This window comes from Cyclopterus lumpus, chromosome 3 (genome assembly GCF_009769545.1).
Source record: "Cyclopterus lumpus isolate fCycLum1 chromosome 3, fCycLum1.pri, whole genome shotgun sequence".
Classification (NCBI taxonomy): Eukaryota; Metazoa; Chordata; class Actinopteri; order Perciformes; family Cyclopteridae; genus Cyclopterus; species Cyclopterus lumpus.
In genome coordinates, this window is record NC_046968.1 from 8,993,027 (window position 1) to 9,011,517 (window position 18,491).

Below are 18,491 nucleotides of genomic sequence, written 5' to 3' on the forward strand. Positions count from 1 at the left end.
AAAGATGTACTATGAGCAACTTTTGCTGCTGAAAACATGTCGTCTCCCATTTGGCTCTTTGGAATTTCTTGAAAAAAACAAAATAAACAACCTAAAACCCTAATTGGAAAGATTTTCTTTACTCAAGAAAAGTCAATGCACGATGACTAACTACGAAAAGATAACGTGCTCATTATGTAGAAAAATACTGCATTGTTATTTCTACTTCCTTCAAACGTAAGCAGCATTCGATTGTTGTTGTTGAAGGTGGAACCGATTTGTACTACTTTACATATTGTGAGTAGTTCCATTAAAAAACAATATATTATGTATGTCAATTTTTTACATATAGTATAGATGAACAAGTGCACTGCCTGCACAATCATATATTGAACCAATTGAGACAATAAATAAATGTTACGGGGGAAAAGTGTCGTAACATAATATTTATGTTGATGACAAAACAACTGCGTAAAAGACAAGCAGTCTGTGATTACAACAATGAACAAAGACATGAGTCATACTCAATTACACATTGTCTCCCTTACAGAAAAGTAAAGAGTCATCGCTCCCTCTCTCTCTCTCTCACACACACACACACACACACACACACACACAGTCAGTCAGTACCAGACGGCAGAAAACACGATGGAAGAAAACTTAAACACTGATGGTAGACTTTTCAAAAAACCACAACAACAACATGATGGCAGGAATAATTAAATACTGTTTGGTGTAATGTTAGAACAAAAGATGCAATAATTCAGAAGGTGTGTGTGTGTGTGTTGATAATGTACGGGAGGTGTTGGTTTAGCTGTTGACTCAGCGGTGATAAGAAAAGGCAGAATTAGTTATCAAATCAAAGACACTTCATCTTATGTACACAGTGCTCTGGAAAGCCTAAACAAACAGAATGTTTTACAAGTTACATCAATCATATTACACTACACACACAAATAGGTCCAGTTTACATATAAAAATGTCTTCATACTGTATTAAAAAAAAAAATCTAGTGACAAGTGGCAGTTCAATATCTTATTGGTTTACAAAAAACATACAACATTTGATCAGGTTTTAGTCCCTTGGAGTGAAAAGTTACTGTGTTTTAAATCGAAGACGAACAGACAAAACGATGGTACTGCTCAGTTCACGACACGGCATGTTGTCATGTCCTACAGTTTGGGGACACACATTTGTGAGGTACTTAAGGTACTTAAAGTAACAGAAAAAAGGTGCCGTTTGTAGGATCTGGTGACACCAAGTGGTGAAGTTGCAGACTGCAACCAACTGAAACGTCCCCCGAGTGCCAAGTGTGTTAGAAGAACTACGGTGGCCCACACAAAAAGCGGATGAGTCGATCTAGAGCCAATGCTTGGTTTGTCCGTTCTGAGCCACTGTAGAGACATGGCGTCTGGCTTCGTGTGTGGATATAAACAGCTCATTCTAAGGTATGAAAACACAATGATTCTTATGTTCAGGTGAATTATACACTAAAGAAAACATACGGATACATAATGTATTCCATATTCCCCTGAAAGCTACCGCTCTTTTAATAGACATGTTGGCCACATGGGGGCTGTAGAAGAAGCTGTAAACACACATACAAAATATAACCTTAGAGTCGTTATGGCGAACCTTTTAGCAAACAGTTGCTTTGTTTAGACATCTAGCAGTTACACAGAAACATTCTCATTCATTTGTTGTTGGAACTTGAGCTCAATATTCTCTCTGTCGTGGTCCCAGTAAAATTTGCTCTAAAGGTGGATGAAGTAGCATATCACATGAAAAGGGTAAAAATAATTGAGGAATGCGTGCAGTCCATTCAATTCGAAAGAGCATCGACCAATGGGGAAACTCCATCCCTCGACCGACCGATGGTGTAACGCCATCATTAAGTCAGTAAGTCGTGTTTATAGGGCTGGCCCGGCTTTCGCTGAATGCAGCTTTAAGAGTCCTTTTCCATGGTGTATTTTCAGGACTTTGTTCATCCCCTCTGTAGATAAACATCATATCCACATTTGGCGATGTTGGTTAGTACGACCAGCTTTAGTTAAGAGCTGTCTGAATTAGGTGCTATAGTCCCTGAATGTGCTACTGAATGACACAGAGTGGGTATTGTCTTTCAGCTGAAGCTACAGTATGTTCTCTACAATAATGCTGTTGTCATGTACCTCCTTTTCTGCAACTGCGCTTATTTAAAGCCGATATCTCATCAAGTGGAAATGAATGCACTCATTGTGCTGGAAGCGTAAACTAGTCTTTTCTAAAGGGACGGGAGGAGATGAGCAGCGTCCAGGTCATAGCCTGCACCCAGCCCTCACTAGTTTTGTGTTAGTCCGGCTGAGATATATATACAGTACATATGAGGCAGCCGGTGACAGAAACCGAAGAGTGATGACTTCATCCTTCGGCGACGTCACAGGCAGAATCCCCGGTGTCAGTCTCAATAGTAAAAGTGTCTCTGTTGTCCATTTCTTCTTCCGTCGGTGCTGATTCAGCATCCTGCACTGTCAATTGCATATATTTGCAATTGAAGGTATTTTCTAAAATAACATGCTGACATGCAGCTCCTGCAGAGAGTTAAGTGCCCAGTTTGTGAGTCTCTCAGTCCGTCAGACGATGAGGGAGTCCCGGCTGAGAAGAGTGCTCTGGTGAGGGGAAACACAATGACATTGATCATCACCGCAGAGAGTTCACGCGGCAAAATGAACACGTCGTTTTCAGTAGAATGAGAGCGTTAAGAGATAGTACACATTAGCCACGCGGGGTTATTATGATGAACCTGGGACAAACTGCATTTCAACTGTTTTTCAAATGATTGTGAAGATTGGATTGAAACCCCTGAAAGACGGCTCGGGTCAATTCATTTATCTTGTACAGATGAGTGTTTGATGTTGAAAACCTTTTTGGCCCAGGTTTGTCAGGGAGGAGACAACCAGTTAAGATTGTTATTGAGAGTATTTGGATACAGAACAGAGGATTCTACCTAGTTTTCACTGTAGTAGGGTCTGAACCTGACCTGTCAAAGGTACAACAACAACACTTAAAACCTCTTATACTGCAACTTAAGAGTTTCCCAGAGCTGGGACCCCGTGAGGGGAAGACAACATGATGACATGAGTTTAACACACTCATACAAGATACACTAACTTTTTTACAGGCCGGGAACTAAATTGCCATGTTTCCTCTCGACAAAATGGTGGTTTAGTTATTGAGTTTCTCAAAAGGTTCTTGGGCCTCGGAAAAAGTTCCTTCAGTGGAAATGCCCTAAAACTCCCTTAAAATCAGGGAAATACCACATTGAGTGTGAAACACTTTGCCGTTAGCTCAGTATTAACATTTCCATACACACCAATTACTAATTTTCAAAAACTAGAAAAGATGCTACGTGAGCTCCAGTCATTGCTGTTGATCGATCTGCAAATCAGCATTACCAGCCAACCAATAATGGAACTCACCACTTTGCGGGTCTTGTCTCTGGGCTCCTCTCTGAGACCGGTCAGGAGATGGGCAGGCGACTGAGAGGAACGAGTGTTTGCTGGCAGCGGCCGTGGACACGGCCCGTCCGTTCTGCTTCGCTCTGTGTCGGAGTAAGCAGGCAGCGAATCCGCCTTGGGCCTGTTGCTGGGTGAGCGGCTGCAGTGGCGACCAGACTCTCCGCCGCTCTTCTTCGAGCTGCCCTTGGAAGGCGTGTCCGAATCCTCCTCGCCCCGGGCCCCGCTCTTCCCTTGGCTGACCCCTCGCAACTTAGCCTTGCGGTCCAGCAGGTTGTTCAGGAACGTGCCATCGTAGTCCTTCTCTTGAGAGGAGGTTGATGGTGGACTGACTCTGGGGGGAGGGGGAGCGGGGCGCTCACTGTCCCAAGTGCCCCTCCTTTTTTGGGGAGACTGAAGTGGGCTTATGCTATGTCCGCTTTTCTTGTTCCGCCTGGGATGATCTTCATGGTCGCTGTCGTCTCCGATCTCGTTCTCATCGGTGTGATAATGCTGAGGTGGGCCGTGACGGTAGGAGGGATATCGACTGAACTCCCGGAGCTCCATCTCATACTCTCCTCTCTCCTCTTCCCTTTTCCCCTCCCCTCTGCCTTCACTCTGCTTGTAGGAGGCAGCAAACTCCTCCAGCTCATCCAGTGAGCAGGTTCTTCCGGCGGTACGGTAACTCTTCCTATGCAGATGTTCTGAACGAGGGTTCCACCTGCGAGGACCAACAGGGGGAGAGGGAAAAGGATGCAAGAGGAGGTCAACATGTTTGTGAGTATTGGAGAAGATATGCAGAACCTGTGTTTGCATTCTTATCTGTACCTTTTGTGGTTGTCCTCGTCGCTGTGATTCTGTTGCCGTTGATTTCGGCCAGACCTGCGCGCCTGCGAGGAGGACGGAGGGTCGTCGCTGTACCGCCTCGGAGGAAGGTTCTCGTCCTGGAAGCGGCGGGGCTCCGAGTCGGGGTCATCGCAATATCGTTGGGGTGAGGGGGATTTGTCGCGGTAACGCTGCGGCTCTGGGCTGCGGTTGTCGCGGTAGCGTTGCGGCTCAGGCTGAGGGTCGTGGTCCGGGATGGCGGGCAGAGCTTTCTTCTGGACGTTCCGGTATGTTTGGCGGAAGCCGGTTTCTCCCTCGTGGAGGGAGCTCAGCTCGGAGAGGCTACAGGCTGCACAGGCACAAATGAGGGCATGGTTGAAGAACAACTGAACAGACAGACAAATAAAACGGAAAATCCCTCTTGAAGGGAGCACAGAATGTAAGAGAAACAAATACAAACGAAGACATGAAGAAGAAGAAAGTCAGAGTCGAGGTCTGCAAGTGAGAATTCTGAAAACCTATTCTTTCAGGTAAGTAGCCATGCACACCTGCTACTGAGCACATCTCAACTATAGGAAATCCAGAACGAAGAATGCTTGTGCAGAGAGACATGCCAAGACAAGCTCAAGGGCGACAAAAGGGCAGTTTAGATAGCGCAGCATGCATTTTCTGTTGAGTGCATCAACATGCGTTAGAAGATGCTGACAGCATTGTCATTTTCAGAGAGCAAATCCATAGGATGGGTTTATGTAGCTTACACTGGTGGCTGGTGGACCTGGCAGGGTTGAAGTGAGCCAGTTGTTTCTCTACATACTGTAGCACCCTGAGAGAGTCCTGATCCTGAGGTGAAGGCACGCGGTAGGGAACCCCTACAGCATGCATCGGCACTGGAGATACACACTTGACCCATCAGCATGGATACACTTCTGTTTGTCTGTGTGTGTGTGTGTGTGTTTGTTCATTGTGGGTTGAGGACCTATTTCCCTATTTTATTATATTACTATTGCTTCTGGCCAAAATTGCAGAATAAAACAATTAACGCACAGTCACACGAGAAGGACAACATCCACATAAAACATTCACGTGTAGACAACATTTTTAAATGCAGTACTTGAATGTCTGATACCAGAATAAACTCTGGGGATGATTTCACTGGGATAAAAGAACAATAAATACGGATAGCTCGCTAATAAAGCTAAGATCTCACCTGCTGTGAGTATGCTTCCATCCGAAGGGGGGACGGAAGACATCTTGTCCACCAGAGAAGGGGGAGCGATGGGGATCATTGTCGGGACACCAGTGACAAAGTATGGAGGGTAGGCAGGAGTGGAGGTAACCGTCTTTATACCTTTACCCGCCTCGTATACTACAAAAGAGACGGACGGTGCCATTCAGCCTCGGAAAAACATACTTTGTTCAAACAGTGTCAGTTTGCACCTGTGTGTGTGTGTGTGTGTGTGTGTGTGTGTTTATACTCACGGTGTCTTGGGCAGCAGCATGTGTCAGGGCAGCACCAGCAGCTGACGTAGCAGCAGCAGGAGTGAGGACAGCACTGACACCAACACACCCCGACCAGCAGCAGGAATAAGACACTGCCCAGCGCCACGGCCGCCACAAACAGCCACTCTGCAAGTACACACAACACAGGATCCTGCATCTGAACACACGTTGACATGGGAACAGTTTGATCAGGTCACCGTGCACTCGCTTCCCATGACCGGTGAGCAGGGTACAATCTGTGGAGTTTCACTTTACATTTCGGTCCGTAAATTAGCAGTTTATTTCCTGCTTTCCCTCAGAACAGCTTCCATGTTCTGACTGAACCCAATTTCACACTGTAAACTATTTTAGTCCTCATTTTTGTCTCATCTTTACATTTGTTAAAGGAAAATGCCAAAATGCAAACTACAATTGTTCAATATCCTAATAGACATTTATTGTTGTTTTGCTTGGGATATAAATAGACAAATCTCAATGAAAACAACAAAAAACCAACCAGCCCAACACAGGAAGGAATCCTTCCTGTAGATCAATGGGACGTCTTAAGGGAGAGAGGCTGTATTGTTGGAAAGTGTCTCTTCTATTATTGGACGTTTTTATTTACCTTTTCTTGTTTTTCAGGAACAAATCAGAAAAAAGTCTACCTTAACCAGAATATGAGTTACCACATAAATGAAGATGAGTTTTAGACACAGAGTATTAGAGCACTGAAGTGAGTACAACAGATAAACTACAAGTATCTGTCTATGGGGACAAAGCAAAGGAAAGGGAAGGAGAGGGCAGATAAGGAAATCTTTAACAATGTAAAACCAAGGACGACATTGTCTCTGTCAAAACACACACACACACACACACACACACACACACACACACACGCAGGAAACCAGATTTTGCAACAGGAAGGAAAGGCACGGTTTACACCGCTCTGGAAGACACTGAAGATTTGGCTGTGACAACAAATTAGCTTGTCATGCGATCTCATTTGCAACCCCCCCCCCCCCCCACACACACACACACACACACACACACCAGGACTGTTGTTAACACATATTAGACCTCTCAGAGCACCGTGGGAGTCGATGTGGACAACAGAGCATACTCACACAACATAAGACCAGTTATAAGCTTGCGATAACCATTCTTGCTGAGGGACTCATACCGTGTTATTTTGGGAGTTACTTCCACACAATCCATGTATTCATTCACCGTCTCCCCACAAACTCTGTGATAATCACATGTTTATTACAGGAATTTGACGTGAGATAAACAAACCTCCCTCCCTCTTGGTCACTGTGGGGTTTTTTCTTCTTTTTTACTGGCTAGTGTCCAAATGATGTGGGATGACACCCTAACCACATTCATAAATAACTCTAATGACCATAATAGCTGTTTTCCAGTACAGCTCATCGTGGGGAGCGACGGCCGGATCATTATCCGACGGGTGTGGAACTGACCGCTGGGTCAAGAACGTCTCTGAATTCGGTCAACGCCTCATTATAACTTATACACCTGTTGCATTATTCACTGATGTGAGAGGGGGAACAGGAACCATTTAACACGGCGAAACAGTTTTATTCCCCTCCATCTTATCAGATCAAGTCTCGTGTTGCATGTCAGAGACCAGTCTTCTTCTACATTCCTTATATTGTGTGCAAAAAGCCACCCCAAAAAGCCAGCACCAGCTAAATGGTTTCTACACCCATGGGGAAGAGCAGTTAGTAGGGTTAGCAGGAATGGAAGGAACCAGGTGGGGGGGAGAACACATTATGCCCCTACCTGGCATAATCTTCAAGTCAAAGTCTGGCAGCAGATCTTGAGGCACACCTGAGAAACCTGGAGAGAGAGAGGGCAGAGGTGACAACAGGAGAGGAGAGGAGAAGAGAGGGAACGGTGATACAAATGATTGATTCAAAGAAAGCTGTTGCGGGAGTAGCATGCACGAGAGGAGAAGCAAGACAAACCCAGAGAGACACACAGGAGGAAGATAAAACAGATAAATAGAGATCAAGAGCAGCATGCACCAGAGGACAGCCTGGTCTGGTTCCAGAAAGTCTCCAGACAGAGCAACCGATCAGCAGACGATGGATCCTCTGATTTGTGACATCAGAACCTGTGAGGTAATCAGAGGTCTGCTAGGAAGACACACTGGAACAGGAATCACTCATGCAGATAACAAGTAGGCAGGAGCTGTGAGTGATGTTAAATGCGGAGCTGCGGAAATCACAGGTGGGAACATTCCTCACGTCCAGAGCCAGCAAACATTTGGTTCCTGAAACATTTTCCTCTGTTTTGGAGAGAGTCGTGGCTCCTGGAGGAGACCCGGAGCGCCTTAAGTCCAATAACTATCTCGATAAAAAAAGGCTCGAATTTGACAATCAAACCCATTTATCAATTCAAGAAAGTACAACTGAATGTGCTTTTTCATCATGCTCGTTTTCAGTCAGTATTCTGAGATCACAGATTTGACTACAGGAATACATAATTAAATTGAAACACCAAATGATTCTCAAGATTAGAAGCATCAGTTTTATAGAGGGCTGTGTGGGACTATTTCTTCACATTAACGACAATATTTTCCCAATATGTCAAAACAATTTATTTCACTACAGCTCCCATAATGCTTTGAAAGGGAGGCAATAGCAAAGACCGATGGGACAATTTGTTATTAAATGTTGAAAATGTAACGTCTGTTCAAATCATGTCATAATCATATTCATGTAAAGATAGAATCAAAGTGAAAATTAAGAAAGGTCAGGAAAATGATTGCCCGTGTTATTTTAAATGGCTTCCTACTTTATCCACTCTATTGGTTGTTTAGTTTTTTCCAGATATTTGAATATTTTCAATGTTTGACTGCATATTGTTTTATTCATTTGGAAATCAAATTTGAGATAAGAAACTTAAGTATTCTGATTTCTGACAGTGTACATAATGATGTATTGGCGTTCTCTCTTTATTGTTATATATTCAGAGAACTTCTCTTTTTAGATCTGGTCATTTTGGTGCAAAGTGAGATTGACTGACTTCCACGCATAAATACTTGCTTCAGGAAAAAAGAATAAATATCCTTAAAAGAAAACATCACCACCTGCCAGCTGTTGTTCCTGGTATCTTGCTGATGTTTTGTCTTTCTCCTTTAGTTTATTTTATTTTATTTTAACACAGCTTTAAGGGACTCCACACAAGGTCAGTCAGCAGAAGTCTGAATAAAACATAACCGTGATAGATAAGGGGACATTTAAAATGTGCCTCACAAACAAGTGCGTTCTGTTCTGGAGTGCATGTGTCCATGTGAGCAGTGCACGTCATAAGCTGAAGCTTTGTGAACAAAAGCCAGAGATAAGTGCGACGTGAGCAGATACGGGTGTTTATGCTGATCTGTGCAGAGAGGAGGAGGAAGAAGGACTTGAGAAACAAGGAGCAGGCTGGAGCGTCTTGGCCTCACTGACAGTGCACATACCTCACTGAGGATCTCTCTGGAAGGCTAAACGGGTTCTTTGCTGGATTTGAAAACAGAAAGAAACCTCTTAAGTGTATTGAGAAGCAGCTGAATCACAACTCGCTGCTGACGGTTGCATTGTGTGCATTTAAAGGAACCTTGTTTCTTTTTTGTATTTGTTGTTTTTCTGTCTCCCCTCTACTCAAGCAGTTGAAGGCAGCTCAGTTGTAAAGTTCCCACTCACACATTGAATTTGCCTGCAGGCTGCTGATTCAACAAGATTTACTTTCAAACATTTTGGGTTTTCTTGTTTGTCCATATTTGGTTATGCAGACTCATATGCAACTCCTCCTATGGGAATGAACTGTAAAGGGAAGGTGAGTCTATTTGCTGGAAAACAGCCAGCCTATCTTTTATGGAGGAGCACTTTGCATGTGGTCAATTTCCTGCCTTGTGCACATTTCAAGTTTTGTTTCATGAGGAAATAGCGTCAGAGCTACGAAAAGGGCAATGGGAGTAAAAAAGGGAGAACAGAGGGAAGCAGAATTCTTCCCTCTATCTATCGGCCTCTGAGTTCTCAGTCAACCAATCGAGTGTCTCACACGGTGTCACCCTCTGTGTTCTGCTGTCCCTCCTCCACGTCATTAAATCTTCCCTCCCTTCTTTGCTGTGAAGCTATTCTAAAAAAAAAAGAAAAGACAAAAGACCCCGATGAGCCAGTCGTGGTGGCCCCAATTGTTGTTATGGAAACACAACAAGTGCCTCACATGCCATATTAGCTACACAGAGACCGGGAAATACAACATTTTAGCTCTGCGGAAGATTTAGAGTCTCTCAGTTCAAGTTAAAGACTGCAAAGGGCATACAGGGAAAAGCTTGTCATCTTCATTGGCCTGTGGCATTTATCTTTCACATATTATCATCCCAGGATCAACATTTTACAGAAAGCGCTCAAGTCTTTGCAAACTGTAAAAGCTTATCGTCTCGTACTTGTGTGTGTGTATTTCTGTGTGTGTGTCTTTTGTGCACACACATAAGTCTCTGAGTGCCAGCCAAACAAAAGTTCAGCCTCAGAGTGAATTGGAACAGCAAGAGCCACATAGCCTCTCTGCCGTTGCCATGGTAACATTTGTAAGTGAACGCAGACAAGTACACCATCACTGTAAAGATGCAGCACACTCAGATTGTACACACACACACCTGCATACACAAATACAAACACACACACACACACACACACACACACACACACACACACACACACACACACACACACAGGACTAAGTGGCATGTCAAAGACTCAATACAAGCAACAACTATTCTGCAGCCACAACATTTAATAAAAACCTCAAACTGTACATAGAGACATAAGTAGAGTATGTATTGTATGGTGAGACATAATTAGAGTACGTATTGTATGCTGAGACATATTTAGAGTACGTATTGTATGGTGAGACATATTTAGAGTATATGGTGAGACATAAGTAGAGTATGTATTGTATGGTGAGACATATTTAGAGTACGTATTGTATGGTGAGACATATTTAGAGTATATGGTGAGACATAAGTAGAGTATGTATTGTATGGTGAGACATATGTAGAGTATGTATTGTATGGTGAGACATATTTAGAGTACGTATTGTATGGTGAGACATATTTAGAGTACGTATTGTATGGTGAGACATATTTAGAGTATATGGTGAGACATAAGTAGAGTATGTATTGTATGGTGAGACATATTTAGAGTACGTATTGTATGGTGAGACATATTTAGAGTACGTATTGTATGGTGAGACATATTTAGAGTATGTATTGTATGGTGAGACATATTTAGAGTATATGGTGAGACATAAGTAGAGTATGTATTGTAGGGTGAGACATAATGTATGTAGAGTATGTATTGTATGGTGAGACATACTGTATGTAGAGTATGTATTGTATGTAGACATACAGTATGAGGGAATGCAGTTGCTATGGTCACAGATTAAGCAAGACTCCCCTGGAAGTGCCACCGCTTGTCGTAAATCAGCTCATTAATGAGCCTGTATTGTCCTGCCGGTGATGAATAGGTCAGCTCTTAAAGGCTGTCTTATGCAACAGCAGAATTACATTGTGTCTGTCCATGATTTAATGACATACAAAGGATTGGTGAGAGATACTGCATCGGGAAGTCTGCCGTTCTGATATGGTGCAAAACAAGGTGGTGGGACGCCACTAGATTCAATGACCTAATAACACACTGTTTCATTCAGTCCGCCAAAGCTCACACCAATCCTGGAAACATATTTTAATGGATGTCAATGAGACATGAAGGCGTGGGGGCGAATGTGACCAAGTCCTTACCAAACGAAACACCTTCACAACAGGCATTCTGGGAAAGTCGTGGCAGCTTACCCAGAACCAGCAGCTCCACGGAGGCTTCGTTCTGGCCCTCTAAGTCGTCAGATATAACAACTTTGCAGATGTAGACCCCACTGTCTCCCCACTGGACCTCTCCTATGCGCAGGTCTGCCTCTGCATGAGAAAAGAGGAAGAGGTTAAAGATGTGCAACAAAGTCTTCACTGAGAAGTTTAATGAAATAGGCAAACTGATACTGGATTTAGATGAATATGATAAAACCCCAACCCTCAATTCAAAATTCTTCAGTAATCCCCGATTTAAATTAGTTTGCCCCGGTGTACACATATAGTAAGCATACTAGTAAGCATACTATATGTGTAATATAAAACGATTCATAATAAATAAATAAATGTAACTGTTATGGGTGAAAATAGGCGAAATTAAGAACATATAGATATGAAATTGCATAGGGTTAGGTTATTGTTCTTCTGTCAACATGCATCTTCCAAAACATGCAAATGGTGGACATTAACTCATGACAGCTCATTCACATTCCAACACTGATTTTGGGTGGTACGGTCTGGCTCACAGCTGGCGTTCCTATTCCTCCCGAAGGGGTGCATGGGGTTGAGGTCAGGGATCTGTGTAGGCCCGTCAAGTTCATCCACACCAGACTCCGATAACCAGCCTGAGCAATGAAAAACACTGGTGCCCACATACTTTTGTCACATTTCATTTTAGATTTGTTTTCTAATCATGGAAGGGACATTTCCAAAAGAAATGCTATTTCATGTGACTGAATAAGCCATAAAAGCATTTCAAATATAGTCCCACACACAAGACAATACTGGGGCCTCTGACTCTATTGTAAGGGGGTCAGGCATGTAAATACAGCAGACAGGAAACAGGGTTGTATAATTCCCTTCCTCTTCCTGTAAGCTAAGGAAATGGGAGGAGAGACAGACCGACCAGAACACACCACTCTGACTGTAATTGCAAGTCAGTGTGTTGGTTTGACTGTGTTAGCCATGTGATTAACAGAGCTGCCCAGTGCATGCTGGGACAGACTCCAGGCTCCCTGTGACGCTGACTAGGATTACATGAGTCTGGGTGACTGGGCGTCTCTAAAAAGGCAACATTCTCAAAGCTTTCACTTCTTTCTTTTTTTTTTATGACATCGCTGCCGACCGGTTTCTGGACGGGAGGTTGAGTGGGACAGAGAAAGAGAAAAGAGAAAGAGTGTGTGTGAAGGTAGGATGTGCAAAGATCTAGAGAGGGAAATTGAAAGCAGGCCATTGAAGCACATCAGAGGGAAGGAGCGAGGGGTCAGGATGAATGAGAGGACAGCGTGAAAAGCATCTCTTTTGTCTGTGTTCCTGGCTGGTGAAGAGAAGGACGATTCTTCAACCAGAGTAAGAGCTCCATAAATCTGAGGCCTGCAAACAAGACTACCTCTCTGTGTTCGACAAGAAGCACACACGCAACCACACACATGCGTATGTGCACAGCAGTGTCCCTCAGATGATCCTCAAATAACATGATGGTTAGGCAATAAGGGAGTGTAGCACTGAGGACAGGGGGGGTGGCACTAGCATGAATTCCTGTTGTTGATCTGTAGCAATATTTTCTGTCTTTAATACTGTCTTTATTATCATGAGTTATTTGATTTGAGTTATTTTGTGCCAACACTCGACAAGGAGCAACATGTCATCAATGCAAAAAACTGACAATCATTCATGGCTGCAAGGCCACCCGATAGTAGGGAGAAAATATTCAGAACATTCAGAATATGTTATTTGTGAAACTGAAAGAGAGGTGGGGCTCGAATTGACTTACTATTACTATTAAATCCATATCTTGATGAGAGAAATCTAAGCATTTACCAACTGATCAGCGATCATACCACGGGTGCTAATTTAGATTTATTTCTCTGACCCATAGCCACCCCTTGTTAACCTATCATTAACTGTTAACTGACTGGACGAGTGCCCTGTATGCAAGGGGTGCTGTGTTGGCAATACAGCGCTGGTTTGATGGTGAGCTTTGTTCTTTTTCTTCTCTCAGAATCAACCTGATCAACTGTAGCGTTGTAAATAACTGTTGCTGTACATGCTTATTAGTTCGGTGTTATGTAACCTGATTGTTCTGAAAGCTCGAGAGGTTTTCAGTAAAGCCTCCTCCTCACACCCTCTTCTACGTGTGTGCCGAGTCTCTCTTCACGTTGGGCATTTCATCAGGAATCTGTGTGAAGGGCGGGCCGTTGCTCGGATTTATGGCATCATAACACTTGCCAGGCTTGGCAGCAGAAGAAATAAGAACATAAGTTTGGATCGATATGGTACAAAAGAACCAGAAGGGTTGCTTTTTTTTTTTTCATGCACCAAGTAAAGCAAACCTTAAAATAAAAACTAAGAAAACGTCGCTCTATAATTATATTTGAGTCATTTCTTTAAGGTCTTGTGTCTCTTCTTTGCTGTTTTTTTCTAAAATTCAGCCTTTAGCACAAATAAAGTGTCGGCCTTGCTACATTTTCACCACGAGCACCAGAGCAACAGAACCAGAGATGAAAGCCAGTACTACATAAGTCTCACTGTTGATGATGGAGATGTCTCTGCTCTTGTAGTACTCCGACAGTGTGATTGAGGAACCGGACATGGAGGCCACAGTTCGGACCGTGCGGCTGCTGTCGGCACAGTCCAGGTAGTTTGCCGTCATCGCCGTCTCGTACCCTCCGCCGGCTCCTCTGGTTCCTCCCGTCAGCCCGCCGCCTCCCTGGCCTCCACTGTCGGGGAAGTTGAACGAATCCCGCGTGCGGTCCCGGCAGTACGACTTGTAGACCCATTGCACCACAGGCGTCTGGGTGGAGACGCTGTTGTACTGACACGGCAGAACCACTGACTGGAACAGCACAGTATACTTCTTCTCATCTCTCACAAACACATTGACCCCGGAGCAACGGGGAGGGAGGACACCTGTGGGAGGATGAGGACACAATGAAGCAGGATCAGAAAAGTGTGAATTCATTTCCTTCTATTTCCGTTTAAAATCATTCTTATGATTCAAACCTGAACACACATACAGTACATCACTGTCTTGGAAGTCCATCACATAATAACAGTCTGCTTAAAAATCATTGAAAAAGAGACACTTCACCTAGAACTGACAATCATTTTCAAATTGTCTTCAGTATCACAGAACTCCAGTGAGGCGTATCCAGAGGGAGATCTGTGAATAGCTAATTTAGCATTTTTCAATGGTACCAATGTGTTTTGGGGCTGAAGTGTCAGACTTTGAACAACACTGCTGGCTTACACAAACACACAACAGATTTGACAGTCAAAACAGGTTTAAGTACTAACTGGAGAAGTGTAATGAAGGGGATTTAAGGACTGCTCCAGCAGACAGCAGCACACAATGATTCAGATGCTGAGTCAAGGTTTAAGGGGACACCTGTTCCTGTTTGCCCACTTTAAAAATATCTGACAAATCACAGGCTGCCCTGATCAGTGCATCGTGGAGAGCATCACCTCCCCCCTTCTCACAAAGTGAGATTCAGTCAAAGAGCATTTTACAGAATTTTAGGATGAACACTCGAATTTTTTTCATTTCATTTCAGCCGCAATAAAAGGAATTATTGTGCGAATTAAGTGTAAGAAAGAAAAGAGGAGACACTGTTGGAGTTCGGTAAAATCTGGCTGTGAGGTGAGTTGACTCTGGGTCACATGACGACCAGGAGCTCGAACCCGGGAGTTCAACAGCAACACACACTAGAGGGGTGACCCTGTGAGAACCCCCCCCCCACACACACACACACACACCCAGAAACATCTGTGCATGCTGCTGCGGCTGTGTGTGTGTGTGTGTGTGTTTGTCTCAGGCTAAGCAGTGGGAGGTGAGACTGAGCTGGACCAGTGAACAGGGATGAGCTGCTTCACTTAATCCAGACCAGGCCTGTTGAAAGAGTTTTGTTTTCTTTCTGGTACCAAGAACAAGCTAAACACCCTCCCCTGTTTTTAAAGAACCGATACATTTCATCAAAAAGCACAGCGCTATGGGGGTCTCTTTATGAGTAACGCCAAAGGTAACAGCTCAGTTCTCATACACATTGTCGTTTGGAGTCCATCCATCCATCCATTTTCAATACCGCTTATCCTCATTAGGGTCGCGGGGGCGCTGGAGCCTATCCCAGCTGACATAGGGCGAAGGCAGGGGACACCCTGGACAGGCCGCCAGTCCATCGAGGGCACATGTAGGGACATACAACCATTCACTCTCACATTCACACCTATGGGCAATTTAGAGATCAATTAACCTGCAGCATGTCTTTGGACTGTGGGAGGAAGCCGGAGAGCCCGGAGAGAACCCACGCTGCCACGGGGAGAACATGCAAACTCCACACAGAAGGACCGCTCCGACCGGGAATTGAACCCGCGGCCCTCTAGCTGTGAGGCGACAGTGCTAGCCACTAAACCACCGTGCAGCCCGTCAAGCTTGTCGTTTGGAGTAAAATACTAAATACAGGTCATTACAACTCAACACCATGAGCACACAGTCCTTTAAAGTGGAAAAACGTTAAAGGGCAACTATAAAACACAACAGACCATGAATCTGCTGCTATTAGGTCAGTTTACACTGCGTACATTTGGAAAACTGTTCAATTTGATGTTTAAATGTTTAAAGCCTTTTGATACTTTTGTTCACACCTTGTTAGTTTGGTTAGCTTTTATTTGTCTTACCAGTGAGTGATGTTTTTCTGTAAGTACGTATGTATCTAAAGGCTTCTGTGAGTCATCTGAAGCAAGTTGGTTTTACAGTAAAAGTTTTTTGGGGGGGGGAGAATCAAATTCAGACCCAGACGAATCAAACTGGATAAAACATAAATTCCTCAAGGATAACGTTTCTCTGACTTCTGAGAACTGGAACAAAAAAAGCCAGGAGGTTGGTCTTCCTGGGATCACAGGCTGGAGGAGCGATCCAGGCTTTATTAGTTTTCATAGGAACCCACCTCCAGAGGAGAAAATGAAGGCAGGAGGAGGAGGAGGAGGAGGAGGAGGAGGAGGACTTGAATAGTTACTGTTTTAATATTGGACAGTGGGATTTTGATGAGAATGTTTGAGACTCAAGTTATTAAAGTATTTATTTGTCTTCATTTACGTGGGGAGAATAACTTAATAAATACTTAATAAAAATCTGTCAGCGTGCTGTTTTACTGATTTGTCTTGACGCGGTCTTGTGCTTTAATTTAGATATAGACATGTAATGTGCCCTTAGTGCTAGAAGACCCTCATCATCATACTCACAGCCCTGAGCCCAGACGATCCTGTGTTCCTACACTGAGCTGCTGTAGTATAAACTAGTACGCTCCTGCTCCTGTTGTATTTGTAGCTTGTATTTAGTTATTATATATAGCCTACACGCCTATCAATGGTCTTGTTTTATCTGCACATTTTAGCAATTTTGATTTAAAAAAAATCTGGAATGATTAATCATTAGCAAAATGTTTGCAGATTTGTTTTTTGTTAATAATCGACTAATATGTTATTCGACAAATAGGAAGCCACATTATTGATTTGTGTTCACATACATGCACCTATATGCATTTTGACTTATCAGGTCAGATTATTGTGCCGCTGTAATGGAATTTCTCCTCAAGATGTTTTCACGTGCATTTACTGTGTTTCGTGACTTTTCTAGAGCTGCAACGATTAATCAGTTAGTTGTCAACCATTACATTAAACACCAAATTTGAGTAATCGATTAATCGATTTGAGTAATTATTTAAGAAGAAAGAAGAAGAAGAAAAGCTTAAAAAGGTGAATATATGTTCTGGTTACTCTGAGTTATTGTTATCATTATTATTATCCAAGCCATGTTGGCCTGAAAGACTAAAAGACTAAAAGATCATCGTTACCCCCCTAACCTGACATCTTCCCAACATGTGTTGAGAGTGTTTAGTCAAACTAAATGAAGTAGGAACCTGACATTTCTCCGAGAGGCCTAATGAGCTCCATCATGAGTTAAATCTGTCAGAAATTGGAGCTCCTAATCCACGCGACCCCCAAAGCTTGTGGTCGGATCGTTCACGCATGACGAAGTCACAGTCAGCCGCAGCACGACGCGCACAGCGGACACAAAGCCCCGCCGTAACTCGCTCATACTGGCACACTTTCCTGGCTCTAACGCTGCAGCTTTTTGCACAATAAAATTGTTATTTATGCGCTCGGGAAGTATAACTGAAGTTTGTCTTTTACAATGTAATTAATATGGTGGGAAAAGTTGAGTGTAAATGCTTAATTCGTGTGGTTATCTCCGTTAACGTGACGCTACGTTGCTCCGAACTAACAATCTGACTTCAGCAACCTGCTCCGCCGAGTGGGCTCAGTCTTTCCCCGGGGTCTCCTCTTACCTGTCACACACACGAGACAAATCCACCACCTCGGAACCACCATTGTCCAAATCCTGCAGGTGAATTTAATGAATGTTTTCGGATGAACTCGGTCTTCTTTGCTCTCGCGTCTCATCCCGGGACGACGTTTCAAACTCACGCACGGGCATTAAACTGGCAGATAACGGGACCGCCGCGGCGCGAGGGCATCGGCTGCGGGAGCAGGACGAGCGTCAAGCTTGTCAGAATAAAGCTCACAACTTCCGGCAACAGTTTCCACAATAAAAGAAACGGTCGCTGGCACAAAGAGGCAGAAAGTCACGAACTGAATTCCTCTTTGAGAAAGTCCTACTGATATAAAGTCGACATATGACTGTTTCTTGCAATCATTTTATTTTAAGTGTTTACAAGTGACACATTACCTCACATTACTAGACAACAAAAAACAACAACAAATAAATAAAAATTACAAAACAGCATAACACGGACATAAATCGAACATAAATCATCATACATCATCATCCTCCATATTGAATCTACTATAACAAT

At 43.6% G+C, this 18,491-nt stretch overlaps 1 protein-coding gene across 2 annotated transcripts; it reads right to left on the reverse strand.

Annotated features, from left to right (window-relative positions):
* Positions 1–517: 517 nt before the first annotated feature.
* LOC117728663 (immunoglobulin-like domain-containing receptor 2) lies at positions 518–18,169 on the reverse strand. 2 transcript variants are annotated; one of them, XM_034529438.1, is made up of 10 exons: positions 17,964–18,169; positions 14,149–14,529; positions 11,611–11,730; positions 7,554–7,610; positions 5,757–5,903; positions 5,485–5,643; positions 5,036–5,164; positions 4,281–4,626; positions 3,438–4,173; positions 518–2,627 (listed from the first exon to the last, which is right to left on the reverse strand). In XM_034529438.1, the coding sequence occupies exons 1-10, from the start codon at positions 18,076–18,078 to the stop codon at positions 2,592–2,594; spliced, it is 2,226 nt and encodes a 741-aa protein (XP_034385329.1). In that variant the 5' UTR covers positions 18,079–18,169; the 3' UTR covers positions 518–2,591. The 2 variants fall into 2 exon arrangements, with proteins under 2 accessions (XP_034385329.1, XP_034385328.1); XM_034529437.1 differs by lacking the exon at positions 7,554–7,610.
* Between the last annotated feature and the right edge of the window lie 322 nt (positions 18,170–18,491).